The sequence below is a fragment of the Dermacentor variabilis genome, chromosome 3, assembly GCF_050947875.1.
Source record: "Dermacentor variabilis isolate Ectoservices chromosome 3, ASM5094787v1, whole genome shotgun sequence".
Lineage (NCBI taxonomy): Eukaryota > Metazoa > Arthropoda > Arachnida > Ixodida > Ixodidae > Dermacentor > Dermacentor variabilis.
In genome coordinates this window covers 76,435,513-76,461,640 of record NC_134570.1, presented here as the reverse complement: position 1 = coordinate 76,461,640, position 26,128 = coordinate 76,435,513, and the positions used below count along the sequence as shown (strand labels likewise).

The 26,128-nt window shown below is 45.4% G+C and overlaps 1 protein-coding gene across 5 annotated transcripts in view; it reads right to left on the bottom strand.

Annotated features, from left to right (window-relative positions):
* The window catches only part of LOC142575893 (uncharacterized), a 59,779-nt gene that overhangs the window by 13,313 nt on the left and 20,338 nt on the right, over nt 1-26,128 (bottom strand). For 4 of the 5 annotated variants that reach the window (XM_075685672.1, XM_075685671.1, XM_075685669.1 and 1 more), the window contains exons 4-11: nt 25,279-25,340; nt 15,687-15,855; nt 14,646-14,707; nt 13,543-13,699; nt 11,837-11,898; nt 10,510-10,681; nt 5,328-5,389; nt 3,362-3,518 (exon numbers count right to left, since the gene is read on the bottom strand). In XM_075685672.1, the coding sequence (XP_075541787.1) occupies nt 3,362-3,518; nt 5,328-5,389; nt 10,510-10,681; nt 11,837-11,898; nt 13,543-13,699; nt 14,646-14,707; nt 15,687-15,855; nt 25,279-25,340 (903 nt within the window). Of the gene's footprint in view, nt 1-3,361; nt 3,519-5,327; nt 5,390-10,509; nt 10,682-11,836; nt 11,899-13,542; nt 13,700-14,645; nt 14,708-15,686; nt 15,856-25,278; nt 25,341-25,551; nt 26,119-26,128 lie in introns of those variants that run through there. The other variant, XM_075685673.1, reaches the window with a different exon arrangement.

The window sequence follows — 26,128 nt, the reverse complement described above, 5'->3', positions numbered from 1 at the left end:
TACTCATACTTCGACCTTCATTTTCTCAGCTAACAATCAAACTATTATATTGAAATGAGTGCCTGCAGTGTTCTCAAACAATGCTTTGTTAGTCTAAACAGATTTGTTGTTTCGCTTTAGGGTCCCTTTAACATTTGAATGAACGCCGCTTGTGCAGACTGATTGTTCGCGATCATGTAAGTAACTTTTAAAAAATGTGAAAGGTGGACCAGTTATACTCAATGATTCTAGTTCAGTAAATAAAATATGACTAACGGTGTCAAAGGCTTTAGTAAAATCACGAAATGCAGAATCTACGACATCGTCATTGTCGATGGAAGACATTAAGAAATCGGTTAATGATAGTAAAGCTAATTTGGTTTAAGAACTTGCATGAACCTAAATTTCTGAAAGCATTTGTTAATACGTTTCAGAAATAATTTTTCAATAATTTTACTAACTGAAGACAAAACAAAAGCTCCCTGTGACATTTCAAAGGGAGCTTTAGGATCTATTCGCTATGCTAAACCTCAAGCTATAGGCAACAACACTTCGTTTGATTTCTTGGCGTATCCCCCCCCCCTTTTCTTTTCCCCTTCCCTTTCTTTTTTTTTTTTTTGTCAGCCGGAGTGTCACACGCCCTTGACACGCCAGCTAACGCGCGTGTGTTGACAGACTAGGGGGGGGGGGAGCTGGCTTTGCCCTTGTACACAGCGTTCCTTTACTCTCAATTCGACACGCTAACACATTTTCCCTCGTTTCCGCGTTCTCCCGCCTCACACCCCCTCCCCTTTAGAAGAACCCCACCTATATATACTGTGGCGAGGAAAGACAAGTCCACTTGTGGAAACGTTGGCTCCTGCATTCACCTTGTTCACGTTTTGCGCATCGTCTTGAATTTCCATCTCCCGCATTCCTCGTCTTTTCTCACGTGTTAGAACGAGGATGTTTTGCGGCGAAAGTTAGAAGTACGGGAAGATGATCAGTGACAAGCACATCAATGACTCCTGCCCATGACAGGGGTGTGATGTTGCTTAAAGAGTGGTCAAGAAGAGTACCAGTTTCATTGGGTGAAAATCACGCAGGGTGATCAAATTAGTGACTCAAGCCCAAAACCAAGAAAGTAATCACTATATGAAATTGTACTCTTGCTATGTGTGTCCACTAAATTAATATTGATGTTACCAACGAGTACAACTTTCTTGTTTTCAGCAGAGATTATATTAAGTACTGCGCTAAGATTACGTAGAAAATCCGGGATATATGAAGATGGGGAACGTTAAATTCATGCAATGATCAAATTATTCAGATTGCAGGAAAGGGAAAAGTTAGCCTCAATCCACACGGATTCACAGTTCAAAACGTTTAAGGACAAGTCAAACCTACGCTTTTGCTTAATGTCAAACGATATAAACATGGCCGGGCCGCCGTAGCGACCAGAATCACGGTAACAATATTCTGTACGAATACAGAATGCCATCACAAGAGCCTAACCACGTTTCCGTAACACACAGAAATGAAAAGGAATGACAGAGCAATTCACAGAAGGCAGCAATACTGTCATGGTTTTTGCACAAACTACGCGAATTGATGCGCAGTAACGAACAGGCAGAATTAGCGAGCAACGATTTTGTTTCCTCAGGTGAAAGCAGTGACATGATGATATAAAACAACGATTATGAAATAGGAAAGATGAACTGTAGAAACCAGTTTCAAGTGTGTATCCGAAGTTCTTTTGGCATTTTATTTATTTACTGCTGATCAAGACGATAAGCCACGGCGAATTAGAGTAAGCACGCTGCGAGATTCGTGATTCAATAAAACGAAGGTACAAATAATGAATGCTAGTTGCTACAATTTCCGTCACAAGGCATGGCTTTCTTAATACTTGACACAGAAAAATTTTACGAGACTCGTAAAACACTGGTAAGACTCGTAGACTCGTATTACACTGGTGAGAAGAAATGTTCCGTGCATCATGCCGTATTTTCATTCGAGGTTTCACAGCAAATAACGTCGGGGCGATCATTACAGTCTCGTCGCTGTTATATAAATAAATTAATATCGCTGCCACTGACGTCATCGTTGCGCCATCGTTCGTAAACTTTGTCGGTGCCGTCGTGCCGTTGTCGTCCTGGTGCCGCTGCTGTACTCTTTAAAATTACGCTGTCGTTGTCGTACAATCATCATCGTCAAGTTGTTTTGTGCAGTAAAGGACTTAAGAATCCCCAAAGGTGTCTAAGCCTCAAAATTTCTAAAGGTTAACTATGGTTGACCTACTCAAGGACAAGAACTCGCTCCTTTTCAATTCAGATAGGATGAAAAGAGCGGTTCAAAAAATCGCCCCTTTTCAATTCGGACAGGATGAAAAGAGCAGCTCACATTTTTGAATTCCGGCTTGGAGGTATCTCATGTTTAGACAGCAGCAGCCTTCTTTGGAGCCAGAAATAATATAATTCAGGGTTTCAGTTTGTTGACGTTATGGATGTGTTCAGATAGATATCGATAGACTTACTCTGTATGCGCGGCAACATACAAATATGGTGCATAAAGTGGCAACCAAGAAATAAACCCTGCCTCCAGTTAGCTGAATTCAGAATTGGTTGCTTCATGTTGTTTTAAGTTACCAGTCAACACTGGGGTTCACTTGGACGCAGTGACCAGGTGCAGGTACTCTTGAAAATTTGTATTATCTGTATGTATCTAACGACCACTTAGCGCAGAAAAAGAGAGGGCGTGTCAACCAAAGCCCCTGCAAAAAAGGCAAGGTTGACGGACGTGATACATACATATATATATATATATATATATATATATATATATATATATATATATATATATATATATATATATATATATATATATATATATATACACGTGTGTGTGTGTGTGTGTGAACTGAAATTGGGTGCATTAAAATTATGCAGTGTGGTATAATTGCACGATATTTCCCCATTATTTTCCCTATACTTTGCTTTCCTGACCCTCTCTCTTTTGATCACGTCGATTATTTTCATTCCTTTATTTTTACGCCCATGCACGTCGACGTTGTCTTATTTCGCGTGGAGTTCGGGCACGAAATTCCTTTTTTTTTTTAACCAAGAATCCAGGTGGATCGATCCCGGGGACAGTGAAGTCTATGGTGCAAAGTGGTTAAATTCCGACTCTATTTGAGCCAATTGCGCCGGTACCGTCAACTTTACGTACTCTGCGACTAACTTTCGCTTCTTGTTCGGCTGAAACGTGTACCTTTTGATAGATTTTGCGACTCGCTACGACACGAGTTTGTTAAGAGGTTACATACATTGACAGCCAGGTACCAGGAACGCCAAACCTGTATGAAGCCAGCAAAGAAGGCCTTGTCTTCAAACTCGATACTCACGCCATGCCGCCGGCCTTGTCAATACGTAGGAATGGATGTTTTTGGTCGTGCTTGCCCTCCATGTAGCAGGTGGTACAGAGGTCAAAGTCGATGCACAACTGGCACTTCCAGCGCTTGCCGAGGATTCCGAGCTCGCCACAAGCGTTGCAGTAGATTCCTTTCAACACAAGATAGTGGCACGTTCCAGTTACTGCGGCGAATACGTTACTGCAAAACACTGAATATTATTGGCGGCAAATCTTGGCTATGAGCATGGTTGCTTTTCATGGTGCTATCGGCGTGAATTGCTTCAACTGCCTTAGAGTACGTAAGCTATCATTAATATTAAAAAGGAATGCCAAGTCTGGAAATTTCAATAATTGTGCGATCGTATTCCTATATTGTGCCTCTAGATATGTCCCGCACATGTGTAGATAAAGTTTAAGAATGAAAAATGTCACATAAATGGCACATTTGTAATCGTGCGCCAAATACGTGACGCACACTGCGTAGAGCTTCGTCTAGCCGGAGTATCATTTTAACATCCCATGCAGAGTGCAGATATATTTTATACACAAATATATGTCCCACAGTACTGCAAGACACTCTGGTCGCTAATTAGCGCGCCGTCCTAGCAGTCTCACACATTCTTTTCATGTTTTTAAGTATACGACTGGAATTTAAAAAAAAAAGTCAGTTTTGCCCGACAAGCGAAGCACTGATTGCTATGGCAAATTATTAGACAGCTATACAAAGCAAAGTTGTTTTATCAGCTGCAAAAACTGCTGTAAACCTTCGCTTACTAACTAAATTAACAAGCACGTTGTCACGCGCACACGGGCAAACAGGAACATATCTCAATCCATGACCGCGGACACTCGCTGTCAGAATGCCTGCGTTATGACGAGCGGCAGCAGCGGCGAGCGAATTCCCCTTCGTGCTGCCTCTCACTTCAACGCGAACTAGGCTCGCGAGAACACAGTGCGCACGTTGCCGTCGGCTATATCCGGCCGCCAGCCTTCGACCTCAGCGCAGATTGCCTCCAACATAGGACGCGCACGACCGTGCTCAGCCGCCGCAGCTTGAGCGGAAGAGGAACGATCACTAACTTGCCCCCTGCCCACCCTCCCCTCCCCCCTTGCGTGCGCGAAAAGACGGCGCGCACCCTCCTCCTTCCTCCCTTGCGAGCACGAGAAGGCACCGCCGCTCCAAGCCACCATACTCCTCGGCTCACCCACGTAAACTTTCACTCGCAACTAAAGCACACTGCACGCGACCGCGATGCTATCGCACTTGAAGTTTATACAGAACATCACGGCGACGGCGGCGAAAATTCGCGTGATGTGTCCATATAATTGCAATCGCAATAAAGCAGAGAAACAGTACCGTTTTCTGCAGTTAATTACTTCATTTTAACCCGAGAGCGTTAAGGGCCCCGTGTCGCCAAAAATCCGGTGTCGGCGTCGGACATAGTTTGGCTAAAAATAATTCCGAACCGGAATCACGCAGGCCCTCCACCTGGCACAGAGGCGTTACTGAAATAATAGAATTCCTCATAGTGAGAAGCGTCAGAAAAATATAAAGTACAACCTAAACACAACCTACAGAGAAGACAGCGTCGGATTGTACTTTGAATATACCAGAAAACATAATTCTGTTATGTGGAAACTCAAACACAAACCCCCTTTCCAGCATTTCTACCATTCACTGAGCGGTGCGGGGGACTCGGTTCCTTGCAACATCACCATCCAGATGGCGCTCGCCCAGCGCATCCGCGGCCCATGCAAGGGGCCGCGTTTCTACCAGAAAGCTTGCCCAGTGACCTTCGTGCATGGCATTCGCCGCCAGCATTTTCCGGTAAATATTACGGTTACATAAGCTGCAGTTGCTGGGAAGCATACGAGGCAGTCAGGGATCTGTGGTTGTTGTTGTGCTTCACTCTTAAAGGCGAAGCTTAAGCGTCCTCCAAATTTTATGTTCGCCTTACCTTCATGCAGAATGGCCTTCGACCCCGAGTCAGTTGACTGTTTCCTCGGACGCACTCTAATCCTGGAATCACAAATACATTTTTTAGTTATTTGCAACATTGCATCAAGAAAGGGAAACGCAAGTTGTTCCTGGTGGCAACGCTAAAATTGAGTCGTCCAAAGACTGTAACAAAACGAAATGAACCTAGTTGACCGCTTAGTTTAAATCACATTTGTCGTTGTGTCTTGCGCACTAGAGACTTACAACCACGATTATAAAGGGATTTCTAAATTTCAAACGTGCGGTTAATAAAAACGCAGTGCCTTGTTGACTTTAGAGCATTGTTTTGATGCATTTTGCGGTTTGACTGATCCATAGCCTTTTGAGTACTCGTTCTTGCCATGTACCATAACCACTACATGTTATTAATCAGTCATACAATTGTGCTTAATTTGTCATGCATAAAATTATGCAGATACCCGGTACTATGGGGAACGAAGTTATGCGAAGGATTTTGCAGGTGTCTGGCTATGGCGTCAACCCTGCGGTGGCGCGCCTTGACGGATCCTTTGACTCTCCCGAAGACTTCTAGCAGGCGTCATTGTTGAGTTCGGACATGCCGAGGGTCAGAAAGAACGTGGTTGCCTAGCTGCTCGGTCACAGCGAACACATTCTCCTTCCTCTGCGACAAGTAGTGCCCCAGTAGTACGCCATCCTCGAGCTGCTCAAGTAAACCTCTGAGGAACACAATGTGCAAGTTCACGCATTTGCCTAAGAAGCTGCGGTTTTCCGAGAGCTTCTCGGCGAGCGTCAGCAGTGGGTTGGCATGCACGGGGTGGGAAAGTTGCTTCTGAATCGCTGTTCGTGCGGACGAAACCACAAACCGGTGTTCCGCAGCCGACATACCCGGATCTTCTTACTCGCACCGTCTGGCTCGGCGCAGGTAGTGCGCGAGAATCAGAATAGAGAGCTGGAACACGGAGCTCGAATGGCGACGATGCCGCGACCACGGCGGCAACGCGAATATGAGCTAATACCCAGCAGCTCAAGTTGGTAGGCACTGCGAGTCCCTCCCGCGTAGGGTACTAGATAGATAGACAGACACACTCGAAGTGGCTGAAGTTCGCCAATAATTCTTTGCAATAAAAATTACCGCTAGTCAACATTTAGCTCACGTGCTCTCCCGAGTTAAACATAGTGCCAATCTTTGTACCTGTAGTGTCACCTGCATAGATGTATCTCGACAAACTAAGCCCGGTAGCATCTGGTTTACCTCAAGGTGAAGTTCTGGGTTACCTGGGAGAAAAGTGCAACCCTAGTCTGCTTGACGACGCATAACTTACTCGCCAGAACGGCCACAGACGAATGTGATGCTTCACATATATTCTTTACAGCTATTGGTGGGGTCAGGAGTTCCAAAACCACATTGAACTAAAGCTAGGATTCCATATACGAAGTGAGTAGAAGACCCGTCGTGTTGGCTTAGTGGCAGTGCCGTCCTACTGCTGATCACGAGGTTGCGAGTTCGATTTCAGGCCTAGCCCACATATACTGGTGGAGGCAGGAAGCAAAGGCACAGTATACCATGATATGGGCGCCCGCTAAGCAATCCAAGGTGATCAAAGTGATTCCAGCGCTCGTAACCCCTCACGTGTTTTGGAGGATAAACACCCAAGAATTAAATTACCAAGGTGCAGGTGAAAGAAATTTCGCTGCTTCAACTGAAATTTTTCTGTCAGGAGGTCATCGCGATATGTAAACTTTATAAAGTAAACATAAACGGAGCTGAAGAGAAATTTAATTTCTCTCTTTCGTAGTCGCGATCGTTACAGCGCAACTGTGAATGACATTTGCTCGCCCTTTGAGTTTAATGTCGCCCGACTCCATTGACTGGCAAAGCGCAGGCGTACGCGAAATAAGGTGGCCAATATTGCACTGACCTTGTACAATAAGCATATTGTCGAGTTCATGCCACAATGCCTCTACATTTATGCAGTCTTCTTCTCAAGACACTCGGCTGATCAAGCCGAGTTCGCAAAGCCTCAAGCAAAAAGTTCTGCGACGCCGGTAAGTACACGTTGCACAAGCTTGTAAAAATGGTAGCGGTGACAGTTCGTATGCCGAAAAGTAAAGACAGGTATTGATGGCGCAAGATCATGCCATTACAGCGTTTCGTGTGATGGCAATCTCGGCTGGTCGACTGAGAACAAATTTTGATGGGGCTACAACTACGTTCATTACGTCCATACATTGAAAGTTTCAATTGTGCACGTCAAGCAATAATTTTTGAATTTCAAGATACACCGTTCTCTAGTAGTATTGAAAATTTAAACATGCGTGTGTCATCTGACGCGGAGAAGGAAGACCTGCACAAGCATAACCCGGCGAATGTGCCATCAGAAGAGCAGAAAGCGTGACGTCATGCAGGAACAGCACTAAAATATTTTTGTGTGTGTTTAAGCCAAGTTTGCATATCTGTTACGAAGGATTCCTAGATAGTGATTTGGGAGCAACTGAGGTCAAGCATTAATTGCAAAGACGTGTTATGCCGCCTCAGAACAAGTCGAGCCTTGTGGTCAGACGCCAGGCTTTCACCTCTCAGAAGCGTGCGCGGGGCAGGCCTATTCAGGCGCAAGGCCTCCGACTGAGGCCCCTGGGGACGTCCGCGGGTCAGACCTACGGGTGAGCATCAGGCGTACTCCAGGATCAGAACCCTGAAACGGGAACTCCTTGATCAGTCACGACAGCGAAGGCAGGACATGTTGTTCCGGTCGAATTCCTTGAGCTCATGCCCGAAAACTGACAGCATCATCCTGGGCACTCACACTCAAGAATCGATCATAGCAGCGAGGGCAGCCCACGTCGATCCAGTCGAGATCCTTGATCTTCGGGCCCACAGCCCAACAGCAGCAAACCTCGGTATCCGTCACTGCGTCTTGGCAGCTCTGCTACCCTTGCCGGTCTTGTTCCAATTACGGAACGTCTCGCCTTGTCTTGGCCGAGTTCTTTCTCACCACGCGCCAACTTCACTTTTTCGCTTTCCGTCGCCCGTCCACCGATGATGATTATGATCACTGGTACTTGTTTTTCCGATCTCACAAAAATCATATTATCTAAGCGCACACTAATGGTGCATCCACACGACGGACGGCTCCGCGCAAATCTGTGCCGCGGACGCTTATTCCGCCGCCCGTCCGGCTGCGAAGCGCATCCACACGACGGACGGACTGAGCAGACGACCGCGCCGGAAAAATAAAGATGGCGGCGCCGCCCGAAGCGACTGCCGTCCGCCTCGAACCTGTCAAGTACTCGTCGTCCACTTTGTGGCCCGTAACTTTCAAACTGAGGCTTGTATTTGGTTTAAATTTGTGTCCGGAAGCTTCGACAGCAATGTATTCGTCATGAGTGGGCACCGTTTCCGAAAGAGATACTCAGATTCTCGGCGTGTAGGCTTAACGAGTGGCTGTATTGGCTGAACATGGCCTCGAAGATGTTGCGGCGGCCCGGGCGGATCTCAGTGGCCGTAAGTTAACATGATTGCTTGTTTCTACTCACTCTAGATGGCGCCATCGGTGTAACAAACACTTTGTCATAGGTGTTTTTCACTTTGAATGAAAATGGAGATCGAAAGGAAACGACGGTTGGCTGCAATGGCTGTTGTTTTGTCCGAATTGGACACGAATGGTGTTAGCAGCGATGAAGCTGTTTCAGAAAGATAATAAAGTCGCGCTTGTTGCCAGACTGTAGAGCATGCTAGGCTAAATCCGCAGCATTCGATCCCCAAAATCCGGATGCGAAAAATAGCTCGGCATTTTCCGTCCGTGGGGGTCGCGGACGACGCGCGGACGGCACAAATCCATGACGCGTAGTCACGTGATGCGCAGTCCGTCGCGAAAAAGACGGATTTCGTCCGTCGTGTGGATCCACCATAATGGTGCATCCACACGACGGACGGCTCCGCGCAAATCTGTGCCGCGGACGCTTATTCCGCCGCCCGTCCGGCTGCGAAGCGCATCCACACGACGGACGGACTGAGCAGACGACCGCGCCGGAAAAATAAAGATGGCGGCGCCGCCCGAAGCGACTGCCGTCCGCCTCGAACCTGTCAAGTACTCGTCGTCCACTTTGTGGCCCGTAACTTTCAAACTGAGGCTTGTATTTGGTTTAAATTTGTGTCCGGAAGCTTCGACAGCAATGTATTCGTCATGAGTGGGCACCGTTTCCGAAAGAGATACTCAGATTCTCGGCGTGTAGGCTTAACGAGTGGCTGTATTGGCTGAACATGGCCTCGAAGATGTTGCGGCGGCCCGGGCGGATCTCAGTGGCCGTAAGTTAACATGATTGCTTGTTTCTACTCACTCTAGATGGCGCCATCGGTGTAACAAACACTTTGTCATAGGTGTTTTTCACTTTGAATGAAAATGGAGATCGAAAGGAAACGACGGTTGGCTGCAATGGCTGTTGTTTTGTCCGAATTGGACACGAATGGTGTTAGCAGCGATGAAGCTGTTTCAGAAAGATAATAAAGTCGCGCTTGTTGCCAGACTGTAGAGCATGCTAGGCTAAATCCGCAGCATTCGATCCCCAAAATCCGGATGCGAAAAATAGCTCGGCATTTTCCGTCCGTGGGGGTCGCGGACGACGCGCGGACGGCACAAATCCATGACGCGTAGTCACGTGATGCGCAGTCCGTCGCGAAAAAGACGGATTTCGTCCGTCGTGTGGATCCACCATAAACGTGCATCACAAAGTCTCCCACTGAAACCGCGTCCCCCCTTTCAAAAAAAAGGAAAAGCATTGTAGAAAATGAGTGGCACTAACAATAGTAGTCCACAAGAAACGCTAGTTGCAGAAAAAACTTACACTCATACATCGCACTCTAAAAACTTTTCATACTGATCTACATTGTGAACGACTTAAGAAATTGGGACCCACATTGTGAGATCCCTTAATGGGCTCGACTTTAAATGAGTATTCTTGTAGAGCGAGGCTCTACTGGAGAACTCTATTATATGAGAGGCGACGAGCAAGTCCCGTTATTCTATGCAAAATTCCTGAAAGAAAACAGGGGATAAGAAACGGATGTTTTCATGGCGTTGGGCAAGCAGAAAGCGACGCATCAATTTCAAGTAGAAACTGCGAAATTTGGTGGATATATGTGAAAGCAAGAAGAAATTCACCGACAGAACTCATGCGCTTACCCTCTACCGCCGGGCCTGTCGAAGCGCACAAAGGCGTGATCAAGGTTGTGTACATCGGACAGGTAGCAAGCGGCACACAGATCGTAGTTGGCGCACACGTCGCATTTCCAGCGTGCTCCTAAAATACTGCCATGACCACAGGAGTCACAACAAATATTGTCGAATCTGACGCCTGCAAAGGAAATGGTGATTATTAGTGTATCAAAATTACAATCCCTTCAGTCGCGCTGAGTGTTCTTATGTCATCCAAATTTGGATACTTTTCCTTAAAACATGGTGCTTTGGATGAAACATTTCAGAAAAAAATTATGGACCTGTACCATGAATATTTAAGTCACATCAGGCCAGTCGTCATAACTATACAAGAATTGGTTATGGATATCGACCATTTAAGTGATGCTTTTTAGCATCAAGACTACTGAAATATTTGTCAGACTACTTGCGTCGGCCAATATTGAGTTGAGGGCCTTGTCATTCAAGAAAGAAATCGAATTAACAGCGGTAATATAGAGTCACACCTCAAACTTCCCGTCAAGCCTGGAATAGTGAAGGCTTGACGGGAAGATTTAAAGCAATGTTTAGGGCTATAGATCCACTGCTTTTATTCTACAAGTTTGCGGATTGGTACTCAAATATGTGCTTCGGATAACTGTTCCTTGTTCTTGGCTTTTGTCGTGTCGCAGACAGCTTCTGCACAAGTTACCTTCGTCACCGTGGTTTCTTCTATCCGTGCGCACATTCTCGGTGTTTTCGAAATAATGGAGCTGTTCTTCCGTAAATAAACATGGTATACTTCGCATGCAAATCAACAATTCTTTTAAGCTAAGGTAATCTGTTTCAAAAACTTTGTTCTCGTCCGAGTACCCCAAACCAATCTCTGCCTATCGTGCTTCCACACGTCGTAAGACCAACATTTTCGGTGTTCAAGAAGTGCTATTTAGCAAGGCAGGGACCGTATCTTATTCTCAAACGATCACGTTCCGGGAAACTTTCACGAGACTTTGTTCAACTAGGGCCAGAAGCACCGGCGTTTAATAGCAACCACATTCTTGGCGCAGTGTTAAGGAGGCTGTCTTAGCAGGATTCAGGGAACGCTGTCGAATGTATAGACGCCGGCGTGGCCGACGCGTCCATTGCTAGTGAAGCGAAATCCCGCGAAAGTATACCCAAATGTGATTGATGGTCCGAGAATACCACCCCGAATTAACCTAATATTTCCCTTTCGTTTACGAAGCATTGCTCCTCCGGCTTTTGGCATGATTTTGGCAAAGGAATCGAGATCTTGTCGTAACGAGGTTCCCTACTTTACTTCTGTTCAGGAGCTTACCTCCAGGTGCAAGATAACTCAGTTGTGTCCTGGCCGTTGTCTTCCTAGGAGGTACCCTCGTTCTGGAAACGTTGATAAACCTTGCTTAGAAAGCGAGCAGCTTTTGTTCCGTTAGACCCGAAGGTTGGTTTCTTGCTCAGCAATGACACTCTGCTACTTAGAACAAGGCCGCGACTTCAACTTTCGGCCTCGAAAGTTTGGTTTAGGTGGACGAAAGGCAAAAAATATTCGTGCGCTGGGGTCGTCAAAAATAGTCCGGAGGTCTATACAATTTGTTCGGGTTATTGAAACCCTCTCCCCCTCCCAGACATCACTTCATTTTCTTTATTTGCTTTAGAAGGCACCATGACACCATATTGTCACAGAATAACATAGTGTACTTGAATTAAGAAGATGGAGTAGCCCACTGCGATATAAAAATTAAATAAACAGGGATAAAGCGCCTCAGGAAGGTTGGCCTACGTTTTGGTTCTAACTTTGTCAAAGGCACCTTTGTCATAGATAGGACCACCTGTCGAAACGTAGGCCAGCCTTTCTGAGGCATTTATTCCTTTTTATTTAACTTTTATAGGACCAGTGTACTTGGAGAGCTCTGCAAATCCCCGAATCAAAGAAAGGACAGCAGCAGCTTGAATCAAGTGGGATTGAGTGTTTATTACTCTTCCTATTCGGTGTGTGTTCTTAAAAAGAAAAAGGAAATATTCATCTTGTCATTAAGCGTATGAGAAGCAGTAACTGCGATAATGTACTTCCAATGCATGGTTACGGGGAATCAGTAACACGCCTAGAAAACAAAAGACGCATTTGTTTATACCGGAGTGATACTTTTTGCCCACTCTAAAACAAACCTGCGGATCGATATAAAACACGGTATAAGTACCGTCGCATTAAGCTTGCGTGTTTGGGTTGTGGCAATTTTAGGCGCACCTATTTCACAAGCATAGCGCGTAATCTGAAAAACGAAAGGTCATGGAAAGGAGTGTCGTCCAGATTGACAGAGTTAACGACTGTGGTGTTTCATCGCTGGGGGTGATTCGGGAGTAAAAGCATTTTTCCGAGCGTGAAAGAAGCCCGCGAATACACGCAAAGTGCCTCGAGTAAAGTGCAGTCGAGCGGCAATTTTGCGTGCATTTGCGGGCTAATTTTACGCTCGGAAAAACTTTTATGCAGCACGTATTTAGCAACAGAAAGCTGTAGCGAGAGTTTTTCATGTCGCTCTACAATTTTCTCATTGACACTTCAATTCTTACTATATTTGAGAAGTTGATTAACTATTCAAGACTAATTATCTGATTATGTGGAATTAAAGAAATAATTTCAGCATCTCTAAGCGACACCAAACAACATTACCTTGGTTCTATCCAGCTACGTGGCATTCACATATTTTTAAACTCTTGCTAAAGTTAGCTGGGACACGCTGTATATCCTTACACAAAAGCAGCATTGTTTGCTTGCATATATAGCACAGGGATGCCGGCCTTACACAAGTCGAAGCATACGGTAAAAATTTCTTTCGTTCATTGTGTTCGTTTCTTCTGATTCACCACACTTCGAGCCGTTAAGCACATATACACTTTGTGCCCTCGCACAAATTGAATCATAGGGGAATAAAAGAAAGATTCACACAATGAGCTTTGCCCCTGTTCGCGCATATACTCGACGCGTGAACCAAAAATACTTATAGCTCTAGAACTGTATCCACTCACGCGGTACCACCGGGCATGTTGAGGCGCAGGAAGGCGTGCTCTTGGTTGTGCCTGCCTCCCATGTAGCAGGCGCCACACAGGTCGAAGTCATAGCACAACAGACACTTCCAACGTGGGCCACAAATTCCACGCTCGTCACAAGCATCGCAGCGGATGCCTTTGATGTTAAAAAAAAGAACATAGTCGTAATTCACGTATTGTGTGCACTTGGTTCGTTTACATTAGGTGATATTAACACAGCAGGTATTTGGCCCCAGTAAACGTCGTCTCTGCTTTCCGAGGCGCTCAAAATGCATGTCGAAATGTGGAGAAAGTTATTAAAGCTTTTTTTTTTCCTATGCACGGGCTCGGCGATGGACAGAAAGTGAAATAGATAATCAGGTTCCGCTTTAATACTCCAAAGCCCAAACAGCATTCCTCACTGACGAAAATTAGAACTTGAGCAGCTTTATCTTTGGTAATGAAGGGTATATTTTTACCAGAAAGCGGGCAAAAAGTAGTACTTTTTCAGTTAGAGATACAATAACATGGAAAGCGATTGTATATTCATAAGTTATTCGAAGAGTTATCCACACATGGAGGGAAAACTTCAGCGTGTGAAAAACGCCGCGACGGGATTCACGCGAACATTCGATCTCGCAATTAAATCAGCATTTTGAAGCATTAAGATTAGCTTAACGAAAATGATACGTTGGGCATTGTAGGGTAAAAACACGAAATGAAAGCTGATCCCGAGTTCTGAATAAATTCTACCAATTTGTAGTTGAAGGAGCAGCAGCTGAGGTGAATCGTGCGGAGTGTGAGTCTGTCAATACCAACTGCATTGTGAACAAGCGATTGTGTATGTCTAACACAATGAAGGCCAGGAAAAACTGGAGGCGGATACAAGGGCTCAAGGGGTTGACAAGGCATTGGTCTCAGCTGTTAAATCAGTGTCGGTCTAGTTGCCTCACAAGCCGCTCCGTCCTTGTAACAATGCTCCAAAGGCAACAGTTCTCATATTTACCTCTAGTTGGAGGCTCAGGAAAGAAATATGAACATATCACGGTCTGCTGGTTCCAGATCACCTTACATGCTTCGCTTCATGTTCCTTTGTGACTTACCTTCATGTAACATGCCACCAGCATCGATGTCAGTTGACGGTTGTCGGGGGGGCACCATTATGCTGGAATCACAATTATGAACAGGATATATATTGAGCTAATAAAATTATAAGCGAGTGAGAATTGATGTGTGCGTGATTTTCAAGGAAAGCAACAAAACGGTATTTTCGTTTTAATGGTGCAATAATTTGTTGGGCATTTGTTATCTGCCGCGCTGTATCGGACCAAAAAGGCCATCAGTATCGACAGTAAATGTCGTCAAAACGGCGCCACAGAAACACTCGAATACGGAATGACACCAAGAAAACAGCACTGATAGCAAATAAATATTTCCACACAAGTGTCTGCATTTAAATAAATAAATAAATACGGACATGCTCTCGATTCAACGGCTAATCAGAGATCTCTGGCACAGGCCTTCTTTCTAAACTAGAGTGTAGCAAGCTGCTACTGCTGGCGCTTATGCTAATGATCGTGAAAGCTTGCGGGTACTTATCTCCGATGCAATCCTGAATAAGTGTCAGTAAACTGCCACTGTACCGTTGTGTCTTACCAGTACTTATGTAAGGGTAGAAACCTGGAGGCTTACGAAAAGGGTTCTACTTAAATTGAGGACGACGCATCGAGCTATGGAAAGAAGAATGATGGGTGTAACGTTACGGGATAAGAAAAGAACAGATTGGGTGAGGGAACAAACGCGAGTTAATGACATCTTAGTTGAAATCAAGAAAAAGAAATGGGCATGGGCAGGACATGTAATGAGGACGGAAAATAACCGATGATCATTAAGGGTTACGGACTGGATTCCAAGGGAAGCGTAGCAGGGGGTGGCAGAAAGTTAGGTGGGCGGATGAGATAAAGAAGTTTGCAGGGACAACATGGCCACAATTAGGACATGACCGGTGTAGTTGGAGAAGTATGAGATAGGCCTTTGCCCTGCAGTGGGCGTAACCAGGCTGATAATGATGATGATGATGAAGCTGCAACCACGGTTACATTGCCGAATTCCGTCTAAATGGCGACTTCTTCAGTCCTGCTTACCCCCTGTGACCAAGCCAGTCGTAGCGCATGAAGGGGTGCGTTGTGTGCCTTCCGGCCATGTAGCAAGCCAAGCACAGGTCGTAGTCAGTGCACACTTCGCACTTCCAGCGAACTCCCAAGATGTCGCGGAGACCACAGGCGTCGCAGCTGATTCCGTCAAATCTGACACCTGCAGTGCAAAAAGACATGTGGTTCACCAGCTAAACGTATCAAACCTTATATTCCAGCTGCACAGACGAAGTCCTGTAGCAAAAGACACCCACTCGATGCTGCGCTATTGCGCGTGTCGAAGCTGCTGATGTCCTTAGAACTAATAGAACCTGCCGAATTGGTGGAGCATGCTGATAGTGATGATACTGAGGCTGAGCAATAGCCTGTGCCCAATACAGAAGTTAGGCTAACAGCCGGTCGACAGGAGGAAATATGCTTGCTTGCTTCCTATACCATGGCGTGTGCCCACTACGGGAGATTGGCCAAGAAGCCGGCGGTTAAACGGAAAGCGGTTATGGGAAAGCGTGTTTTTTGAAGAGAAATTAGGCTAGTAGGCGATAAATTTTATTCCGCTTATTTGGAATTTTGTGCATTAATAAATAGTAAATCAGTAAATTAATGTAAATTGGAATTTTATAAAATGTTAAATAAATCAGTAAATTAAATAGGTTTCCTGCTTGTGTCACCAAGGAACTCCAAGGGGCCCGTGTGACGGCAGCGGGGCTGGGCCTCTCTGTTCCGACGTGGGAGCGGCCTGCATCAGCCCCAGACTAAACCTTCAGGACCCAAATAAAATTCTTTATACCATACCAAGGAACTAGCATACGCTCCCGCATACGTTCCTGTGGCTAAAAACTAATGTAGTTGCCCCAAAGGAGGGAATTTTTTCAGTGTCTATAGTAACGTGTAATTTTCAGAATGGAATGTCCAAGTACTTCTTTTCTTGGATTGCGACTTGTAGAACCATCAAGTACTATAACGTAAAAAATGCAAATACAAGTAGCCGTTTCTTCTTATACTTTACCTCAAGCGTTCTGAGACACTTCTCCATTAGGTGTCTTCAGCATATAAATAGTGGTATGTATTCACGAGGGGAACGGCGACGACCAGACGGGAACAATTAGACGATACTACAACATGCCAAAATTTTCGATGTGGCGACAACATATATACTTACAGAAAGAGGACACCAACCCTAATTTCTCGACTCGATCCGATCAACACATTTTGAAACCATAAAGTGGTCTATCTCTCTCTCTCTCTCTCTCACACACACACACACACACACACACACACACACACACACACACACACACACACACACACACACACACACACACACACACACACGCACGCACGCACGCACGCACGCCTTATAAATATGTATAAACGAGAGAACGGAAACCGAGGGGCTCGATCTTCGTTTGTCATTTATGTATGAAGTCAACAGGCAATCAAGCCATGCTCGGGGAAATCATAGGAAATTAAGTGGGGTGTAAATTAAAATGTAGAAAATAAAGGAAAAGAAAATGAAAGTGGATGAAAGTTAATTTGACGCCGGTGGGAGCCGAACCCACAATATCGGAATCATGCGTACGTTGCGCTATCAGTTTTACTACGGCGAAGGCTACCAACCAGTCCACTAACTTGAGTATTTATGTTTATTTGGTGTATCCCTGCGAGTGTTAGCCAGTACCACTCAAAGCCATGGTGGGGGATCTGGAACACCCTTTTATTGTTCGATGGCATCACGTAACACGTTAATTTAAAAGCGCAGGCACGCGGGTAAAAAAAACTATATCGTGTTCTACAATATGGCTTCAATGCTGCGAGATTCGAGACCTTCGATATGAATGAACGAGAGAGATCTATCCCTGGGAGTGCTAGCCAGTGCCACTGAGAGCCATGGTGGGGGAATCTGGAACACCATTTTATTGCCCGATGGCGTCACGTAACGCGTGAACTTAAGAGCGCAGCCACGTGGGTACAAAACTCTCGTATTCTACATTATGGTTTCAAGGCTGCGAGATTCGAGACCGTCGATATGAATGAACGAGAGAGATCTATCCCTGGGAGTGCTAGCCAGTGCCACTGAGAGCCATGGTGGGGGAATCTGGAACACCATTTTATTGCCCGATGGCGTCACGTAACGCGTGAACTTAAGAGCGCAGCCACGTGGGTACAAAACTCTCGTATTCTACATTATGGTTTCAAGGCTGCGAGATTCGAGACCGTCGATATGAATGAACGAGAGAGATCTATCCCTGGGAGTGCTAGCCAGTGCCACTGAGAGCCATGGTGGGGGAATCTGGAACACCATTTTATTGCCCGATGGCGTCACGTAACGCGTGAACTTAAGAGCGCAGCCACGTGGGTACAAAACTCTCGTATTCTACATTATGGTTTCAAGGCTGCGAGATTAGAGACCGTCGATATGAATGAACGAGAGAGATCTATCCCTGGGAGTGCTAGCCAGTGCCACTGAGAGCCATGGTGGAGGAATCTGGAACACCATTTTATTGCCCGATGGCGTCATGCAACGCGTGAACTTAAGAGCGCAGCCACGTGGGTACAAAACTCTCGTATTCTACATTATGGTTTCAAAGCTGCGAGATTGGAGACCTTCGATATTAAGGAACGAGATGGAGCTATCGCTCAAAGTGTTAGTCATTGCCACTCAGAGCCATGGTGGGGGGATCTTGAACATCATCAGTCCGATGGCGTCACGTAACGCGTGAACTTAAGATCGGAGGAACGTGGGTACAACACTCTTCTATTCTACTTTATGGCTTCAAAGCTGCGAGATTCGAGGCCTTCGATAACAATGATTGAGAGAGATCTATCTATGGGAGCGTTAGCCAGTGCCACTCAGAGCCATGGTGGGAGGATCTTGAACATCCTTTTATTGTCCGATGGCGTCACGTTACGCGTGAACTGAAGAGCGCAGGAACGCGGGTAGAAAACCCTTGTATTCTACGTAATGGCTTCAAGGCTGCGAGATTCGAGACCGTTAAAAAATTATGGGGTTTTACGTGCCAAAACCACTTTCTGATTATGATCGAGGCACGCCGTAGTGGGGGACTCCGGAAATTTCGACCACCTGGGGTTCTTTAACGTGCACCTAAATCTAAGTACACGGGTGTTTTCGCATTTCGCCCCCATCGATATGCGGCCGCCGTGGCCGGGAGATTCGAGACCGTTGACATGAATAACGAGAGAGATCTATCGCTCAGAGTGTTAGCCATTGCCACTCAGAGCCATGGTGGGGGGGATCTTGAAGATCCTTTTATTGCCCGATGGCGTCACGTAAAGCGTGAACTTAAGAGCGCAGGCCCGTGGGTGGAAAACCCTCGTATTGTACGTAATGGCTTCAAAGCTGCGAGATTCTAGACCTTCGATATGAATGAACGAGATGGATCTGTCGCTCAGAGTGTTAGCTATTGTCACTCAGAGCCATGGTTGGGGGATCTCGAACATCCTTTTATTGCCCGATGGAGTCACGTAACGCGTTAACTTTATATCACAGGAATGTGGGTACAAAACTCTCGTATTCTACATTACGGCTTCAAGGCTGCGAGGTCACGACGGATGGCGAAGGCTGCAGTGGAGCGGCGGTATCGGACGTGCCTGAAATTGCCGGAGTGAGCATGGCCGGCGGTGTTATGCGGCGACCCGAGCGGAGCTCCAGTGAGGACGTGCGAGAGGTCTTGGAGAACGAAAAGCACCTCCCACCAATTGTAAGAAACCGCTTCATTTCAGTCGAGCTCATGCTGACGCACGAAGATGAAAGCAAGGCATGTGTTGTGCCCACAATATACATCGCTACAAAGGATTAATACCAGTGAAACACGCGGGAAGCGAGTGAAGAAAGAGGACGTGAACGTTGCTTCTACAATTTCCACGGTCTTTGGGACTTGGTGAACATTAAAGAAACCCTTAACCATCTTCGGGGTACGTAACACACACACAATATATATATATATATATATATATATATATATATATATATATATATATATATATATATATATATATATGTCAGGCACGTACTCATGGAGATTTTTTTCGGGGGGGCATCATCGTCATCAGCCTGTTTCATGTCCACTGCAGGACGAAGGCCTCTCCCTGCGATTTCCAATCGCCCCTGTCCTGCGCCAACCGATTCCAACTAGCGCCCGCGAATTTCCTAATTTCATCGCTCCACCGAGTCTTTTATCGTCCTTGATTGCGTTTTCCTTTTCTTGGTACCCATTCTGCAACCCTAATGATCCAACAGTTGTCTAACCGGCGCATTACATGACCTGATCAGCTCCATTTTTTCCTCTTGATGTCAATTAGAATATCGTCTATGCCCGTTGGCTTTCTGGTCCAAACCACTCTCTTTCTTTCTCTTAACGTTATGACTAGCAATCTTCGTTCCATCGCTCTTTGCGCGGTCCTGAACGAACTTGTTCTCAAGCTTCTTTGTCAGTCTCCAACTTTCTGCCCCATATGTCAGCACTGGTAAAATGCACTGATTGTACACCTTCCTTTTCAATGATAATGGTAAGCATCAAGTCAGGAGCTGGCAATGTCTGCCGTATGCGATCCAACCCATTTTTATTGTCCTGTGAATTCCCTTATCATGATCAGGGTTCCCTGTGATTAATTGACCTAGATAAACGTACTCCTTCACAGTCTCTAGAGGCCGACTGGCGATCCTGAACTCTTGTTCCTTTGCCCGGCTATTTATCATTATCTTTCTATTCTGCATATTAATATTGAACCCCACTCTCACATTCTCTCTGTTAAAGTCTTCAATAATTTGTTGTAACTCGTCTGCATTGTTGAATAGAACAATGTCATCTGCAAACCGAAGGTTGCCGAGCTATTCGCCGTTCATCTTTACTCCTAAGCCTTCCCAGTTTAATAGCTTGAATACTTCTAAGCACGCAGTGAATAGCATTGCAGAAATTGTCTCTCCCTGTCTGACCCCTTTCTTTATAGGTATCTCCCTGCTTTTCTTGTGTAGAATTAAGGTAGCTGTAGAACCTCTGTAGATATTGTTACGCGAAGGACGAGTCAGTCAGACGAGCAACTATTTACAGGTTATATTTACAACAACGGTTGCAGCGCTGACCGGTTGGATTCACAGCGTGACCCCAGTTCGTTCTTCCTCCGCTTTTCTGGAGTGATGGCGCCCATGCGCCTCGTTCATACAAACAAATTCCACAGGCATGTAGCAATATTTTCCAAGCTATATACGTAAGCATTCTGTACGCCTTGATTACGTAGTCTCTCTATGACTGCTGGTATCTGTACTGAATCAAATGCCTTTTCGTAATCTATGCAAGCCATATAGGGAGGCTTATTGTACTCTGCGGATTTCTCGATAACCTGACTGATGACATGGATGTGATCCATCGTAAAGTATCCCTTCCTGAAGCCAGCCTGTTCCCTTGGTTGACAAAATTCAGTGTTGCCCTTATTCTATTGGAGATTATTTTGGTAAATATTTTGTATAATACTGGGAGCAAGGTAATGGTGCTATAATTTTTCAATTCTTGAACGTGTCCCTTTTTGTGGATTAGTATAATATCTGCATTCTTCCAGTTTTCTGGGACCCTTGCAGTCGATAGACACTTCGTATAAAGAGGCGCCAGTTTTCCAAGCATTATGTCACCTCCATCTTTCATTAAATAGACTGATTCCATCTTCTCCTGCCGCTCTTCATAGTTTCATGTCTTGCATGGCCCTTCTGATCTCATCGCTAGTTATAGGAGTTTCTGCATCCTGTTCATTACTGTTTCTAAGTGAGGTATCCTGACTCATCTGGGTACTGTACAGGTCAGCATAGAATTCTTCCGCTGCTTTTACTATATCTTCGAGATTGCTGATGATATTACCCTGCTTATCTTTTAAGGCATACATCTTGGTTTGTCTTATGCCAGGTTTCTTTCTCACTGATTTCAGGCTGCGTTCATTTTTTACGGCTTCTTCAGTCTTTCTCATGTTATAGTTTCGAATATCACCTATTTTCGCCTTGTTAATCAGTTTTGACAGTTCAGAGAGTTCTATATTATCTCTTGAGTTGGACACTTTCATTTTTTGTCGTTTCTTTATTACGTCCTTTGTTACTTGTGAGAGCGTGCCTACTGGTTGCCCGGGTGCCTTGCCTACCACTTCAATTGCTGCCTCTGAAACCAACCTAGTTACGGTCTCATTCATTATCTCTATGTCATCATCATCTCTTTGTTCTAAGGCTGCATATTTGTTGGCAAGTACCAGCCTGAATTTGTCTGCTCTGACCCTTATTGCCTCAAGGTTGACCTGTTTCTTCTTGACCAATTTTGTTCTTTATCTCTTCAAATTCAGGTGAATCCTAGCCTTACTAACCTATGATCACTGCACTTTACCATACCTATCACTTCTACATCCTGTACTATGCTGGGATCACCAGAAAATATGAAATCAATTTCATTTCTTGTTTCATAATTAGGCTTTTCTAGGTCCACTTTCTGTTGATACGCTTCTTGAAAAAGCTGTTCATTATTCGAAGCTTATTCCTTTCTGCGAATTCTACCAGCATCTCTCCTCCAGCGTTCCTAGAGTAGACGCCGTAGTTGCCAATTGCTTGTTCCCCAGCCTGTTTTCCCCCCTTTTGCATTGAAGTCACCCATTACTATAGTATACTGAGTTTGCACTTTTCTCATCGCTAATGCAACATCTTCATCAAACTGATCTACTTCCTCATTATCGTGACTAGATGTTAGAGCGTAGGCTTGTTCTACCTTTAATCGGTACCTCATATTAAGCTTGATTACGACTACGGCTACCCTCTCACTAATGCTGTAGAATTCGTCAATGTTGCCAGCTATGTCCTCATGGATTACGAATCCTACACCGCATTGCTTCTTGTCTAAAAGATCTCTATAGCAGATGACATGTCCATTATTCAACAATGTATAAGCCTCTCCAGTTTTTCTAATCTCACTAAGGCCGATAATATCCCAAACAATGTCTGATATTTCCTCAGAGAGTCCTGTTAAGCTAGCCTCACTCGAGAGGGCTTGGGTGTTAAAGGTTGCAAGGGTCAGTTTTCATCGGCGGCCTGTCCGGACCCGGAGATTCTTAGCATCATCTGCTGCGTTACAGGCCTCACCGCCGCCTTGGTCAGTTGCTCCGCAGCTGCTGGGGACTGAGGGCCGTTGGGTAATTGATTGAACCATGTGGGAGGGGGTGGCCGAATACTGCACCAGGTAGGCCAATTCCTGTTCTGGTGAGGGAGTGTCTTGTTGAAGCTTAGTGGGTCCTTCCTAATTTGGTTGTACCTGGATTAGCATAGCCCCACTCGCTCTCGTCATCTTTTGCCTGTGAAAGGCGTCACTCCAAGCCTGCAGATGTTGTGCAGTAGGGGGGTGGGGGGCAACCCCACGGTAACTTTCTATGCAAATGAGGGGGGTACTTTTACTAGTACAATTATGAATAACGCCTACCGTTCGTCACAACGACGCGTAAACCCGCAAAAGAGACATGAAATAAGGCGTATCTCACAGGTACGCTTGTGAGATACACCTCTCCTTTAATTGGCAAACAAGGACGGACATCAAATGGACTCACGCAGGAAAGAAGCGCAGAACAAGTAAACAAGCGAAAGGGTTAAACAAAGATTTCTACAGTAGAATACAACTTAAAAAAAAAGTAGCATTTAGCAACCAAGGCAAACGGACCGTGCGGGGTTGTGTTACTCTGCCAGTTAATCACAGAAGCAACGAAATCATCGTTATGCGGCCTTTTCAGAATGGCGTCGTGCTTGATAGCTTCAGATCGTCCGCTGTTCCTGAAAAGTCTTTTCATCAGCGGAAGCAACGAGGTGTGCAACAGACATGGACAAAGTGCATGGAGCCTGAGTGTAGTTCACTCTTCAAAAGTCTGCGGTACAGTTACTCGTGAAACGGTACTCATGAAACTTCACTGTCAACTGAAGTGAAACTTGAGAATAAATAGTCACAGCGAAGCAAGCATTTTATTTCAGTTCAATAAAGAATTAGGCATTCGTCATTCCACTGTAATAGGCAAGAAAAAACGTGTAAAATTAAGCGCTAATAATTTTACTTTTGTGGTTACCGCCTTATTTGGGTAACAGGAAAAGTTTGAAGTACGGATTATTTGCAGCCTCGTGGAGGAACAGTGGCTGGCTGTAATGAGGGCGTGGGCGAGGCTTCACTGCAGCCTTATGCTGTATCCGACTACAGTAGCGTTTTTTGTATTAGCTCTGGAAGAAGTATAGCGAAATATACATTTGCGGAACAATCAGTTCTTTTTGATTCCTCGTTTACTGCTCTACCAAGTGCGAAAACCGACTCGTATTGTTATTTGGGAAGTTGCGTAACGCTGTGTGGCCGCCAATCCCACACAACCGCGTAGAGCGCAGGACACTGCGATTCTAGACGTACTGCGCCCACCGCGAAAGGTTAGAAAAACGCCCGCATAAGCACAGCAGAGAAGTGGCTACGTGAGGCGGTTCGACCGATAACTGTAAAAGCGTCATTCAAAACACGTAATTGTTCTCCACTTCCGGCGGTGTTTTCTCTGCTTCCTTCTTAAATAAAAAAATTTTGATCCATAAATATTTTCATAAACAATGGTTAAATTTGTTATTATTCGCTTCTCCTTGCAATTTGGTTGTTGCCTTGGCTCTCTCCCTTAGTAGATCACTTAATTTCTCAACTCCTTGCGATTTTTGTTTCCAGTTGCCAATTTGGCACGAAAAGAACTGTACAATGAGGGAAAAACCAGATGAGGTAACGGGTGACAGTCATAGTGCTTATGGGTTTAAGGGTTATTTCAGGGTTTCATGATGGATGCTGTTTCACATTATTTCCCGCCTTATCCAACCCATATCACGTGTATACGGTTCCGGGCATCTGCCAGCGTCGCGGGGAGCCGTCACTCGAGGAAATAATGAAGCAAAAGGAAAATATAAACGCAATTGGCGTTTTCTCCGGCCGCAACTCGCTCCGCGAAGTACAGATAAGCTGACTAACAACCGAATCTCTTTCCTGGTCCCAGGATTAGCCTAAAGAAAGAAGGTTTAACTACCAAAAGCAACAGCTATGGGCGTGACAGTTGAATAGATGGTGACAACTGAACGTATCTCGAGTTAATCGCGCGGGCGCCGAATCTATGAGAAAACTGGCGTTCACATCCCAAGAGATGCCGATAACTACCGCCATACAAAAGGAGTAAAAAAAGGCAGCAAAATGCTGACCAATGAATAGCTGCCAAGTCTCAACATTGATCTGGCGGCGCTTTAGGAATGTGTGAGGAGTGGTGGCGTGGGTGGGGAGGTGGGGGGAGGGGCTAGGTACGTGTCTGATTATATATATATATATATATATATATATATATATATATATATATATATATATATATATATATATCTGACATGATATCGCAAGAAAATTCGATGTTATTTAACTTCTTCACCTCCCTCGCATTCCTCCCTCCGGCCAGAAAAATGGAATGCCATAACCAGCAATTTGTTGCATCCTTCATCTACTCTTGTATATGCGTACCTGTCCTTACGCGGTTGAGCTTTGTCATCCACAAACAAACTTACCACCGTCCGTGATGGGGCTGGCTGGCGTACTGCCCGACTCCTTCCTCGGTGGCACTCTTGTCCTGAAAATATAGGCGAGTCATGCTTTAGAAGCCCATCATTTATATAGTCCTATGTGACATATATAGGACTCATAGGGAGACCGCCTCTTCTCACTTCCCACTGTTTTGGTACTCTCAACAAGTGAAGGGGCGCATATTTTCTGGGATATATCCACGGAGTTCGCATGAGAAACAATTCAGGACAATTTGTCAGCAAACATGTTTTACTCACATTGCCAGGACAGAGGGAGAGCACCGCCAACTTGCCGACGCACCTCGCAAAAACTCCCCACATTCTCGCTGAAAAATAACACCTATTCCTCTTCAAAGTCACACTTTCTCTTTCCCTTCGAACTTTCTCACGCTCGCACACCTTTGCAACAGCCCGGCGCCAAGCGCACCGTGCGGCTCGCGTTACACAAAACACGCTGTTTTCCGGCGGAGTCAGGCCGGATGCGTCAGGTCGTATCATAGAGCCTTGACGTCGCCCTAACAGCCATCGCCGCTTCGCGCTGACGAAGGCGCTGGTCGAATCGAGAAATTGGGGTTGCTGTTCTCTTTTCTGCAAAACTTGGCACCTTTCCTCTATCGTTAGCGAAGCCACTTGTATTCGCAGTGCTCGACTTTATGAGTGACTAGATAGTGCGTGAGCATTATCAGAGTTCAGTAATACTTCAGCGATCCGGTAGGGCGGTGTCGGTGGGCGGTTGCTTTCGTTGGCGCTTCTGATGTTTTACAGCATAATTAATTCCGTCCAGTTTCACGCAGAAGAGCGAAACCGAACGGCCCACGAAGACAACAGTCCCGCC